This window comes from Anser brachyrhynchus (assembly GCF_964034855.1).
Source record: "Anser brachyrhynchus genome assembly, chromosome: 4".
Lineage (NCBI taxonomy): Eukaryota > Metazoa > Chordata > Aves > Anseriformes > Anatidae > Anser > Anser brachyrhynchus.
The window spans coordinates 35,931,074-35,945,358 of record NC_137698.1 but is presented as its reverse complement, the minus strand read 5'-3'; the positions used below and the strand labels follow the sequence as shown (position 1 = coordinate 35,945,358).

Below are 14,285 nucleotides of genomic sequence, written 5' to 3'. Positions count from 1 at the left end.
TTTTAACCCAATTTTATAACTTTCCAGTGTTAAAACATAGGAACTTAAACAAAACAAAACAAGCTTATTATTTCACTACACATCTTGGCAAATCCCACAAATACAATACAGACAACACACACTAGGAGTACAGAGTCAGCCAGGGAACCTGGCAGCTCTGTGGCGACAGCACACACTGACAACAAGTCTAATAGAGGTTGAAAAGCCACGAACAACACAGGTTGAAATGATTAAATAAAGAATCTGCTAGGTAAAGTTGGAGCCTGGACAGAAATGTTAAGCTTCATTTGTCTGCAAACACAGAGAGAGCTAACACAATGATTTTTGCATGTTATGAGCTGTACTAAATACGCCAGACTCGAGCACTATACTGGGGTGCTGCTTCTTAGTTGAAATGATAGATCCCACAATTTTGAAGTACACGCCACTACAAGGGGGGACAAGAGAGGGACAAGCACCAGAGACAAGCACTCGAGAAAACGTCTGAAGTGATATTCCTGTGAACAGATGAACCCACAGCCTGGAGCAGAAATGTGAAGGACTGACATCCAAAACAGATGCATCAGACTGGCACACTGATGAAAACGAGCAAAAAGGACAGTACTCTTTAGATGCAATAAATCCACAGATCCTAGTGAAAAGGAATTCCTCACATAAGAAATGAAATTAAAAACAATGCATTGTTAAGGGACGGGAAAAAAGGCAGAGATGTTGGAAAAATAATCACTGTGAAATATAAAAGCAGTTAAAAACATACTTTACATGGGGAAATGCTGCTGGATGTTACCACATCAGAGAAAGCATGCACAATTTTTTAAGGTACAACTCTTAAGGTACAAAGGCCTTGCAACCCCTGTCCCTGCTGAGACTCCTGCAGAATTACTTCTATGAGGAGAGCCTGTGGCCTCTGGGCCTATGGTAGCGATCCCATTAAACACGAAGAACTGCAAGGATTTTCATGCAGATTCACACGCCAGCCTCAAAAGTGCAGGGAATTCCAGATGGCTGACCCAGAGGTTGCACGTGAAAAAACAGGCGTGGTGAATCTTTCCCTCAAACTGCGGCTCAGTGGAGAAACGAGAGGAAGAGAAGTAAAATTTAGTATAAGGCGATATTTTATAAATAAACTGTATTAGGAGAGATGCTGAGAAAAAAAAAAACAAACATAAAAGTTAGATGGTAACTAAACAAAAACGTGTCCATCAGGCAACCACCTCCTGGTGCCTTGGTCCAAGTAACCTCCAAAGGTTCTTGAAAGGCATCAGCTCAAATTCACTTAGAGACACAATTCCAGGCTCAAAATTTCCTCTTGCCCCAAATTTATTTTCCAGCAACAAAGGAATGTAATAACACATGAATTAACAGTTGTACACCCATCTCAAATTAGTTCTTCTACCAGACTGGTTACATCTAGAGTATTTTTCCTCCAGACTGCTTGGTATCCTGCCATAACCTTCTTGTTCAAACACCAGTCTTCCTAAGCAAATGGGCTAACTGCTCTTCTGCTTAATTCACTTAATGTGCTCTGTACAAACACAATCTGCTCTTCCAGGAAAGCAGGTAAATAAGACTCATCCGTTACAAAATCTTACATGAAAATAGTATGAGATACATTGCAGAAAAACAATTCACTTATCTTATTATACCTTCACAACAGTCACACTACATACCTAGAGAAATCCATCAGTAAAATACAGTTAGACTGTTTCCACCTGCCTACTCACATGCTGGACAGGCAAGATTGAAAAAAAAATGTAATAAGCAATGTAATTCATTAATGTTCATTATTAATTAAACTAAACAGAACAAGGAGCATTTTTCTCCCACCAACAAATATGCAATGGAGCCATCTCTGACATATGTAATAAAGTACATCTTTTAAAACCTACCTAGGTCTTTAACTTACTTTTTTGTAAACCCCTGAAATGACAAACCAGGGGAAATGTTTATGAAGTCATTTTTTCTGTTCCTACAAGAGTATCTCTTGGTATTTGCATCATTATGCAAAGTAGTTTTTTTCTGAATTTATCAATTCTTTGGGACTGATTTAACCTTTAAGAAAATTTACAACATTTTTACTGCACTTTTACTCCTATTGTTTTTTAGCTGTTGGTACAGACTTCAAAATACCTGGACAAAACACCTGGGCTTTAGCAATTCAACAAAGAAATGCATGCCACTTCTTCCTTGTGTTGAAATGCACACGGAAACAAGCTGAAACAATGCTGGATTTATCATTAGCCCTAAATGCTGCAGTTACCTAATATACTTTGTATTTTAAGGTAAGATTGCTAACTCATTCCTAACTATTATTTATAGCAACAGAACTTTGCAAAGCAAAATTTTCTTTTGAAAAGCTATCAGTCAGGCTCAAAGGATACCTGTAACAGATCCGCGACTTCTCAATATCCCTTCTTATATAGTGATGGTGAACTAAGAAAGAAGTCTGCATGGAACTACTTCACTGAAGCTGGAAAACATGAAAGGGGGGAATATACTGAAAAATTAATAAAGAAAGTGAATGAAGAAGACAGAGATCGTGAAAACCACTAGAAAGCATTAGATACTGGGGTAGAAGGGAGATTATATGGATTGTAAGAAATAATAGATAAATTGCAACTTCTCATATTTATGTTATATCATAATCCTCCATACCTCCAAGGTCCATACTGCAGCTCAAACGCACAGACCCTTTTCCAGAGCAGACCTCACATCACGGGGACAGTACCCGTGTCAAGGTGTGCATTCTCATCTACTCCTATATGCTGTCATAAAGGCCCAAACTTTGTACCAGCTCACCCACCGTTCTGTAGCTTCTAGGATATCAACAAATGTCAGATCTGCCCTTATTTTAGAGCATCTAATTTAGTGTGTCATTTCTGAAGATAGGAAAGAAAACCACAAAATTGTTTTTGTAATCTGGAAAGTAAATGTTTACAAGCCTCTTGTTTTCTTTCCTTAGCTTATCAAATTCCTCTAAAAGCTACTTTATTCCATTCTTCCCATCAATTTACTCCCAAGAGGTAACTCCTGACACATATACGCCTTCAAACCAAGCTTTATAAAGCCCACATGAGGCCATTTTGAAAATTAACTTACACATTTTGGAGCAATTTACAACTGTTGCTTTAAAACATTAAGAACAGGTGCAACATGGCAAAAAATGTGAAGTGAGTCTGTAACAGCAGTACGTTACTTTCTTCATATTTCTGTAGGGATTAGGTTCTGTTCCCTCTTTGAGTCAAGTGTCAGTAGGGAATGAACTGTGGTACGAACGCTGTTTATCTGCCATCTCAGTTTTCTGCAACAAGCTTCCAGAAGCACTCGTTTCCCAGGATAGCACTCTTCCTCCTCCTCCCTGCAACTCCCCAGAGTCTGAAGAAAAAGCAGAGCTGCTTCCATATGAGTTTAAGTTACAAGAACAAAAGCATTTGACACTGCTCCCTTTTTATAACAGTTTCTTTGAGTATTGTTTCCCCTCTCCACAATACACAAACATTATGTTTAGGTGAATGGTTCCTTCTGCTCACTAGTAACTGCCACATGACCTTCCCTTTTGATTTATTCTTTAAAAATAAATACATTGCCTTTTAGTTTCAATTTCACTGACAACTTGTATTGCAACATAGCAATAACTCTTTTTAAGTTGCATTTATAAACACACCTCCAAAATGCTGATAGGGTTCCTCTGGAACATTCTGGGCAATGACGCAGAAGGCACTTAAAATCCTTTACTTGTAGAACATCATGATTTTTAGTGTGACTACGTTCAGCTAGGATTTCTGTTCAACTGACTTCATTTTATAGATTTGGGAAGAAGAACTACTAGAATCATAACATTAATTTTAGCTTTAGTTAAGGTCTGTTTAATATGAAGTGCCCACTTTACGCTGGCAGACAAATTACCAATGGGGCAACTAGAGAATGCATGAATGATAATGTACAGACAAGCTTTTTATTATTTATTCATAGAAAACAGTGGGTTTTGGTGTGCTGCTTTGAAAAATGTTCAAACTAGTAGAATATAATGAAAGCACAGTGAAAATTCTATTTCATTAACATTTAATCATAAATCGCTCTTTAATATAAAACATAAAATAAGTCTGTCATAAGCACTTAGGTGTAGAGAATGGAGAAAGTCTGCAGAACGGGGAAAGGAAATATCGCAGTGGCTTTCACTGTTCCTGTTATCTGCCACTTCAGAAGACAAAAGTCAGCACAGAAACAACAGTCTTCAGCCAAATTCTCAGAGCTGGTCAGGAAGAAACCGTTTTGACATTTCATGAAACCACACATTTTGCTGCCTAGAAGTATTACCAACACCTAAAACCAAGGAAACAATTATTTTTTTCAAGATGACGGCTCAGGAGCAGCAATTTTCATCAGACTTTACAGAACTCTGCTGCTCAGAAAAAAAAATAATAATCAGAACTTTAAGATACCAGAACAAATTCAAAAATCTTTTCCATGACAACCTATTAAGCATGTTTAGTGTGTAACAAGTATTCTCAAATTCCCCTTAGAGGTGTTCAAGAGTGGTACACAAATAAGTTCTTACACACCACAGGCCTTCAAGGCTTATAGCACATTAGGTCTTTATAAAGTACTATAGATTGTATCTCTCTTTGAGACCTCTTCTCAGAGAGGTCTTATTTTTAACTCTGTAAATACAAATGCAATATCGTGCCATCCATATCGATTTGCCTAGTAACATATTGCCTACTAGCAAAACACCATCTATAGACGCAGCAGATGCAGGCCACTGCAGACACCACAAACACCTCTGACCAAGAACTGAATAATCCTCCCTATTGAAGATCATGCATCAGCAACGGCTACTTGTGAGCCTCGGTGGCTTCCAGATAACACAGTATCTTCCTTCTTTACCAGTTCTCTCTTTAACTATCAAATGGCGGTCACCACCTGAGCAGAGGCTGTACCTGCAGCCCTTTACACTTTTAATCGTCAGCGGCTAGAAAAGCATGTTTGACTCCTGTCAACAGCAGTCTTGCCACATGCTAAAAAATTGTTTGAGACACAGCAGAAAACAAGCATCAATTACACTATCGTGACTTCTTTCTACCAGCCATCATTTAAAAAAAATCTGACAAGTCAGCCAAGCAACCAAAACTCTCAATATGCTTTGCCAAAAAGCAAATACCACCACAAAACAAACGTAAAAGCACCTCCTCATCTGCTTTGCTCATATCCTTGGGGGCTGCTCAAGCAGCCAGCTTTGCAGCCTGCTCAGGAAACGAGCATTTAGGCAACACAGGTTTTCCCAGAGGCAAGATTTTTTAAAGGAAAATAACACCCTTAGAGAACACTCCCTTTAAGCAACCTCCTCTGTTTTACACTGATGTGGGGAGAGCTTAAAGCCTCTGTTGATCACAGCTGAGTTAGGAAGGGTGAAGAGCAGTAATCCTCCAAGCAGGCAGCTTCCAAGCTCAGTTTTTCCCAATCAAGCTCTTTGCTACTAGGGAACCTTAACAGGCATTCTTGTGCCGACTGTGCTGCTGAACAGCGTGGCTCTGCGTGGTAAGGAATTGAGGGCACGAAATGATAAATTAGAAGTAATTGCTGAAACTGTCATTCATGAATTGTGGGCCATTATCTCTTAATGCATCTGGAATCCCAGAGTGAGCAGCCCGCGATTCACAAAGCTTTGCTACGTTGCTACGCCACGTGTTGTGCAGCAGTCCAGGAGTGAGTGAGCAGTGGTCCACACATGAAACGCACAGCCTCCCACTTAATTCAGAGCAGATCCATGCCACCTCTGGATCAAGGGTAATCTGACGTATCCCTGCACCTCCTGATGTTAGTGCTTTACTTGCTTATTGTTTTTCCCTGAGTTACTGCACGTTACTTTTGGATATCTGCCTTCAAAAATGGCTTCTATTCCCATCTGGGCAGGTTGGTTTACCTTCGTACAGTTCTACATGATGAAGACAATCAATGTAAACCATCCTTGGCACTTCCAACCTGCAGCTACCCTTAGCATTTCCTCTCTTCTATATTCTCTGAATAGATATAATCAAGTACAGTAACTTTAGAAACAAAGTCTTTATGTTTGGAGGAATATGAGCTATTTCTGTTCATCATTTATTTCCAGATGCTGCTTCAAACAATTGTAAAGGAGAATCATACTTCTGTTTCTTGCTGAAATGTATTCATAAAAAACAAATTCTTATATAAATTTGTGATTGAGTTACACAAGCTTTAAGATTCTCTATTTTGTTTTCTTTTTGTCTTTTTCAGAGCTCCTAAATCACATCTGTTCTTGGTTAAGTCTCATCACGTTTATGATTTTAAATTTAAGATCATTCAGAGCATTTGCTTTGTATGCTTACTGCTCAGTTCACATTACTTATCCTTATTATTTGTTGTAGCCATTAAAAATTGCAACCCACCAGTCATCTCACATAGCAATTTCTCACAACATCTTTCCAAAGTAACATGCCATTATATACATATAGCCCAAAGTCCTCTTGAAATTTTATACTTTATCTAGCGATCTAATATCATCATCATACTCATCACATTGCAGATTGATGATATTCTATCACTGTAGGTTACTTTATTCCTAGATCTGCTGCCATAAAGATTTCCCAGAAACGTCATATTTCCTAGAAATTAAGGCAAGAAATTAAGGCAACTAAGCTAAGAACTTCCTTTTTTTTCTTTTGGACCTTTCAGGACTGAAGGACTCAAGTAATTTTGCTCATTCCACATTTGAAAGGGACTTAATTTATTCTTGACAAGATAAGAATCTGATACACAGGAATGTTCATCAGCAATCTTTTGTGGTCCTAATTAATGAGGAGGTTCTTAGGCATTTAACTGAAAGCATATGACCAATTCCGTAACCTTCAGGGACATGGAGACCAATATGTCCATTTTCCACATGATATGGTAAAATCCAGGTCATGTAGGTATGGATGCTGTGAGTACTGTTATGCTTATCATTCTCATTGTCCTATTAGAGCTTAATTGCCTTTTTTTTTTTTTAACCACATAAGAAACAAACTTCACTAGGACTTAGTAAGTTACAGTACATGCCGATTTTGAAATGTGCTATTACAGTTTGATACAAGACTGATTCACTGTTCTACATAGCACAGGCAATGACAGATATTCTTAATGTTATCCAGTACACTCCATTACAGGCTCCAATTTCATTTACCTATATATTTTAACCACACTTTGCATTTCAAAGCCTGGTTTGGGCTTACAAAATTAAGAAAGTTCCTGCTGAACCCAGAGTGAAACTCTGGATTCCAGAGACAGCAACAGTACTCCTTTGGAACTACTAGCAAACTCCTCTGATGTTCTCTCAATGCATTCTGAATGCCTGTGAACAATAAATACTGACAAGTATTTAAGATTTAGGCTCCAGGTGTTTTGGTATGCAAAACCAAAAAATATATAGTGGACACTTCTTATGATTTTTGGTCTTAATATAGCAACTTCCCACCATGAAGTGGAAGAAAAGATAATATTAATATTTGTGAAAAAGCATATAACACAGAGACAAGTGTTAGAGAAAACCTTATATTGTAATTAGTATATTTGCACTCAGTGAAATATTTCAGTCATACACCATGAAAAATAAGGCCTTGTGTTCTAATATGAATAATGAGTAAAAGATGAAATACTGAACAGCTGCTCATTCCATGAATACCCTCCATCCAGTGTTACAAATGATGGAGGAGTCACATAGAATAAATAGTTTGCAATTGTACAATTACCACCCTTATCATAAAGCATATGCAAAATGGCTCAAGCAGCCTTAATTTTACTATTTCTTAACTTCTGGCTGTTTAGCTCTTACATATATTTTTAAGGTAGAGAATTTTTTATTCCTGTAAATAGTAGCAGACACTACACAGGGAGAACTTCCCTCATCATCCAGGCAAAGGACATGTGACAAAAGGACTATATAGTATTCTCAAAGCTCATTTGTATGGAGCTGGAATTTCTCACAGTCTGGGCTGCCATTTTTCCCGCTTTATGTTCACAAACTCCCTTCTCGATATGCAGTAGTGTGTGTTTGTGGTAGTGAGGGACAGATGCTCAATCTCCACAAAGATCAATGTGGCTCCAGGGAGTACTGTAGCATCTTTTCTCTGATATTAGACTTCACTATCCTGAGGCTGTTTCCTATGTGGAGCACACAGTGTTGCCAGTCTGTCTTTAAGATCGCTTTCTTTATCTTATTTTTTTAAACAAGGATGTATATTTGAAAGACATACCTGTCCAATAATAAGGGGGACTACAACAGTCATAAACAGCTGCGAGAATATAGATGTAAAAGGCACAGAGGAGGATGATCCAAGCTACAAAATAAAAACATACCATTAATATTCAACTTTTTCTTAGTATCTACAAGTATGTAGATATTGCATGTTAACATACTTTTATTTTATGCATAAAAACTTGGAAGTATGTGCACATGTTTAATTGTTAAGTCCCAATAAAGCATTTGGTATTCCACAATAACAAAAGTAAAACAATCCCTGGTTGATTATTTTATAACCTCAAATGGTAGTTCCATCAATACTCATTTACTTGAATCCCTACTACACACATGTGCAAAGTAAAGCATATAAGCATTTGTAGGATGATACTCTAAAAAGACAGAGAGTGAACCTCTTCCTAACGAAGCAGTTAGTTTAACTAACCATACCATCTATGCAAATATCAAGCAACAAAAAAACGGTGTCATTATTTTCAGAATAAAAATAACAGAAAATTTAATAGTGAAGATATTCAGTTTCTATTTCAAAGACGTTGAAAAAAGAGATATCTACTGAAAGCATATAGCTATTCTCTCATTACGACAAACAGACAGTGATGAGCTTTGTCTTCAGACAGGTGATTTTTTGCAACTTACTTCAGAATGCTTAGGAAAATACTCACTATTTTTTTACATTCTGATTGGAATTATTCTATGCTATGTCATTGAAAAGTTTCGTGTAATTTAGTTTAATATTATCTGTAACAGCAATAGAATGTATGTTAAGAAACATATACTAGGACAACTGAAACAGCCTTGTCAGAACTTCCTCAGACAACTTTGCTTCAGGAGGAGGGTAAACGATGTTAAACTGAGGATTTCACAGATCCACATTATTCTACGTTTTGCACTTCACCTTAACAATCCTCAAAATGAAAACAGAATTCAGAATCATTTCTAAATGATGCTGATTTCCTACATTCTCACACACATCACTCTCATAAATTACATTCTGACTGCACATTACACTTCTGACATGTGTCTTCCTTTCAAAGCCACCTGCAGGCATGATAGACAAGGTGATCACACAATCTAGTCACTTCCTATAACTCTGCCTAGAAAAATCAACATATGCCCATAAAAATGGGTTTGGCATAAAAACATTCTTCAGAAATTCAAAGACCGGAAAAAAAACAGAAGTTTCCCATGGTGAAGCATTTTACTTTATTCAGAAATGTAAAACTATAAGCTGTATCTAAAGAAAGTCACCTGAGGAGTAAAGGGCAGGTAGACCACTGTTGCAGACTGTGTATGTACTGCCTGGGAGAACAGTGTACACACCAATAGGGCTGTGTGTGCATGCAAGCTGAGCTCTTGGGGTGCGTGGGTGGCATCCAAACTGGGAAAGAACACAACACTGAATTCCCTTCCAGCACCCTAGGAAATCATGGGACTCTTGAGTAGGACCAGACAAAGTCTATTCTCCTGTAAACACACCCCACCACTTTCTTTGATAAGTCCCATTCTGAATGTACTCTAGGTAGAGAGCCTTGGGCTGAACACCCAGGGTACGTCTGTTTCTTATGTGTTACTTTGACTGGCAACATCAGGTGAGATTCGGCCTGGCCACTTAACAAATAAGGGCTCACCCATTTCATGCACAGCTCCACCATCCCCTCTAAGGGATGCGGGTGCAGCAGATGGCTGGAGGGGAGCTGAAGATAACGTCATTGATGAGGCTTTCAGTCTGCAAGAAGGGTGGCAAGTGAGAGCACCAAGATTACAGAGCCTAAATTCCCATGGAGGCAAGAGGGAGAAGTGCTTCCAGGGGAAGACTCAGATCACCCACACGAGTACCTGAAGTTAGACAGTACTCATATCTCATTCCCAAGGGAAACAGGGCTCATCTGCACGATTCCTGATTCCTTGCAGAAAGCAGAGCATCAAAATGCCATCATAGCACTCATGGTCTCCTTGTTTGAATTCTTGTAAGGAGCTTTTGAAATTTTAAAAGGTTCATAGTTTTTCAAACTGTATTTGGACTCTTTTTTCCTTCTCTATGCTGAGGAGTTAAAAGCATTACTTACTGTGTATTCAAAGAAGCTTTTTCAAGTGAAAGTGAAGATTTTTAAACTTTAAAATCTGCCTGAGTCACAGAGGAGAGAATCTAACCAAGCAGTCCACATTCCTGCACGGCTTTGTGAAACTGTGACACTTTGACAGTGGCTCTTGTGCATTTTTATAAAAACATTGATTGGACTTCTCTGTTTTAAAGTTTTATGCTTAGAGGGTGTTTAATCAGTTTCTCAGTCAGGAATGAAAAGCTGTTTAACAATGTAACACACTGCTGAAAAGGCAACCTTTCAAACATCAATTGTCTTGCCAGATTTTTTAAATATTACTTCTAAAACAGCATCTTCAAGTTATCATGGATTTGTAGCACTTAGTATATACACAGATAGATACATTTTTACACAATTAGAAACTGAATTACATATACTGTGATTGGATACTAAAGGAAACCACTCATATCACAGACCAATTTCCCTAAGATAAATAAAATTATTGTATTCAAAGAAACAAATCTTCTGTAGTAGGGCATAATTCATCACTTTCTCAACTGCACCCCAGCAACTCAGGCTCGGCTTGCTGTCACCTGGACCAGCAAAAGACCACCACAGACATTTCAGGTAACTGTCATGTCCTGACTACATTTTAAATGAGGCAAAAATACAGAGATCAGTCCACAACGTCAAAATAAATGAATGATTCATTAACTCCTTTTGCCCAGAGGAAGCGAGTTCTTCAACTACATTTGGCTTGGAGGGAAAAACAAAAAAACAGAACAAAACAAAAAATAACACTCTTCTCTTGACAAAAAAAGTCATTTTGCTGCTTCTAACATGACTCCTCCCTCTTCTGGATGATCCTATGATCACGCTATTTTTGATCCTGTTTCAGTTGTGTAGTTGAGAATGCCATTATTGTGCCAGTCTCCAGCACTTTCGTTAAGTTTCTACAGAACAGAGTGGAGCTGGCTTCTTTCTGGGGTCCCGATACTCTGCTACACAACAGGCACAGAGGTTTGGAGCAGCATGTTTGCTCAGCTCCATGTCCCCTTCCTGCACTACTCTGGTGTTAGACTTCCCTGTCCCATCTACGGCACTGATATTATTTATTCCTCAGGCAGATTTCTGAATTCTGCTTCCCTTCAGTATATTGTGACAATAACTTCAGTGGGCTGTTTGGTTTTTGGTAAGAATCTGAGACAACAAGCCTATAAAAACTCCTGCATCATCTTAATCTTAAATCTATTCCCAGAGAAAGACACAGGAGATAGATAAAAGCTGAAGAAAAAAAAAAGACAGGAACTTTTCAATCACCCAGAAGAAAAAGAATTTTTAACTCAGCCTCTGGACACACAGAGGCTAACCATGAGGAATCGCACATGCATAGGGAGCTGAAGATAACGGATGCAGAACTTGACCAAGAACTGCCTCAGTGTTTGTAGTATGCGAAGTCATCAGGCTAACAAATGTAAGTGTCCCATGGGATCTCAGGTGCTGCCTGTGCTCTAGACTTCCTTTGAACTTGGCTGTGCTGGTCCCATCCATTGTAAGGATGAGTAGTGACAATTTAGGAACAGAGGAAACAAAATTCAATATAATGTTGATCAAACCTTTTTAAACATTTACAAATACAAATATTGTCAGAATGAATAACTATGATTTTACTCAGGTTTTAGTGGGATCAAACTGAGATCTGTACTGCATTTGCTGTCAAGAAACGAACAAAACACAAAGCCAAAAAAACCCCAACACCTAGATCTTCCACATTGCACTGAAATTAGCGCTGTGTTAAAATATCTGTTTATATTTGGCTGCCCTTCTTGTTATAACAACATCCATAACTAAATATAAAACTTTCTTCACAGGGAAGAAACCAGAAGCCCTGTTAAGAACGGCTGTAGGAACATCAACAGATTCAAGCTGATGATTTATTGCTCTACAGAGAAAATCTGGTTGCAATCTCTAATGGAAATAAAACATACCATTTTATCAAAAAGTGATCAAAAATTTTCATGCCAGCATATTGTCACGTCAGTCCTTGTCTGTGCTTATTTTAAAGAGAAGTTTAATACTGTAAAGTGATTGTCATGTTCTAATCTGGATAGCAGCATTTCAGTTAAAAGCTTATTAATGAGTGAGACATGTTTGAATAGAGTAAGTATTAAAAAAAAAAAATAAAAAAAATCCTGAGGATTCCTTCCTGTGGAAAGGAACAGGCACTTTTTACTTAAAAATTCTGAGTGATTTCAGAAGGACAGCTCACATGAGCAGGGACTGCACCTTCTGCAAGTATTTGCTGGATCTGGCCGTAATAAGAGAGAATTCCAGGGAAACCTGTCCAAACAATTTAAACAATGCTGTCCCCATGCAGTACTTCAAACCTCACCTGTTGCATTCTTGCTAATTCAGTCTTAGACTTTCCTTCTCAGGAGACTTGTTAGAAAAACAAATTATTTAGTGGGCTTGTTTATGAGTTTGTGGTAAAAACATTGGCTTATCCTTAATTAATATGATGTACTCAACTGGTTGTGGTAAAAACAAAACCAAACAAAAGCCTTGCTTGCATAACACTAAGACAATTCCACTTCCAGGCCTAGACTGCCTCCGCAAGCCAGATGCCCTCTCCACTCACATCTTTCTGGCAGACTGGGTAGGTATCACAGTGGGTGTTCCCATGTCTACAACTGCCACTGATTCAGAATAAACTGACCTCCTACCAGTCATTCCAAATTATAATCTGGTGTCACATGTGTTGCACACATTGAGTCCACTTCAGAGGCAGCTGTCCTCTGGGGCCTTACTCTTCCAGTGCTCTCCTCTAATTAACATGTTTCCTCAGATTGTGTCTTTGTACTCTAAAACACTGTCAGCCAACTTCAGCCTCACCATTTGTTAAGAACAGACAAGGAAGTAAGGCAGGGGTGAAAACAGGACTGAACTGTCAGGGAGGATCACTGGCTGCTCTCTTATGTGAGGTGTTAAATTTAAGCTTTTCCTTTCCACCTTTGGGACAGGATACCCTGAGACCTATCTTCTTAATTTTTTTCTTCAGTGCTGCTTCATCACTGCTTCTGGTTACTCTCATCCAGTCCAGATTCAGCTGCCTCAGAGGCCTGTTTGGACCACCCTGCCCTTTACGTCCTGCTGTGGATGACAGCCCTGTTACAGAAAGGAAGTGGAAGGTGATGTGCTTTTAGAAAAGATGTGGATGGGGTCCTCTTCAGTAATGAAGGACAGCGAACAAGGGCAACCAGCTAAACTAAACCCTCCCTTGCCTTGACTCCTGCCAGAACCCTTATCTTGACCCAGTCACTGTGGTACGCTGTGTTACAGCAGAAAAGTATACACATCACCCTAAATGACCCAAGTACCTGGCCAGTTACTGCAGTGATCTTCCGACTCTGAGAAGTAGGAAGTGGCTGTGCTACTGCATGGGAATGGTGTTGACAGGCACCTACAACTTCTACATTGCCTGGCTACAGGTTTCAGGTAGGAAATGGAGCTTGGATGTCTGACAACAAGCAAAAGAAGTTTCTTTGATCTATTCAAGCATGCAAAAAATACGCTGGTAGGAAAGTATAAATCAGCCTTCTCACAAAAATTGAAAAACTAAATACTCTGACCTTCCTTCCCTGTTCTGCAATGTAGATTTCTATGAAAGATGTCTGAAGATGTTTCAGTAAGAACGTAGCAAGCCAAACTATTTACATTAACCAACTACCAAAGGGGAAGGAAAACAAAAAGCAGTAAGTCTTAATTTTACCTTCTTGGGAATACACGCTTGTCTGGCCTTAGGTCTTTAATTTATTCTGATCATAGGAATTGCAGAAGGAGGTTGAAAAGGATGAAATAGTCATTCCTGCCTAACATTTCACAACAGTCTACACAGAGCTGGCAGGTCACTAGGATGTTCTTCCTGCTCCACTGCTTTACCCTTCCCAAGCAATGTTTAGATAGCTCTGTGAGGCAGAGGTGCTGTG

General features: G+C 38.7%; 1 protein-coding gene across 10 annotated transcripts in view; it reads right to left on the bottom strand.

The window, feature by feature from the left end:
* Positions 1 to 14,285, bottom strand: part of SLC10A7 (solute carrier family 10 member 7) — a 151,915-nt gene that overhangs the window by 34,394 nt on the left and 103,236 nt on the right. For 5 of the 10 annotated variants that reach the window (XM_080588697.1, XM_080588679.1, XM_080588696.1 and 2 more), the window contains one exon: positions 8,253 to 8,336. The exons of 3 other annotated variants lie outside the window; for them this stretch is intronic. In XM_080588697.1, coding sequence (XP_080444823.1) covers positions 8,253 to 8,336 — 84 coding nt within the window. Of the gene's footprint in view, positions 1 to 2,446; positions 2,471 to 8,252; positions 8,337 to 14,285 lie in introns of those variants that run through there. 2 more of the 10 variants (XM_080588698.1, XM_080588684.1) reach the window with 2 other exon arrangements.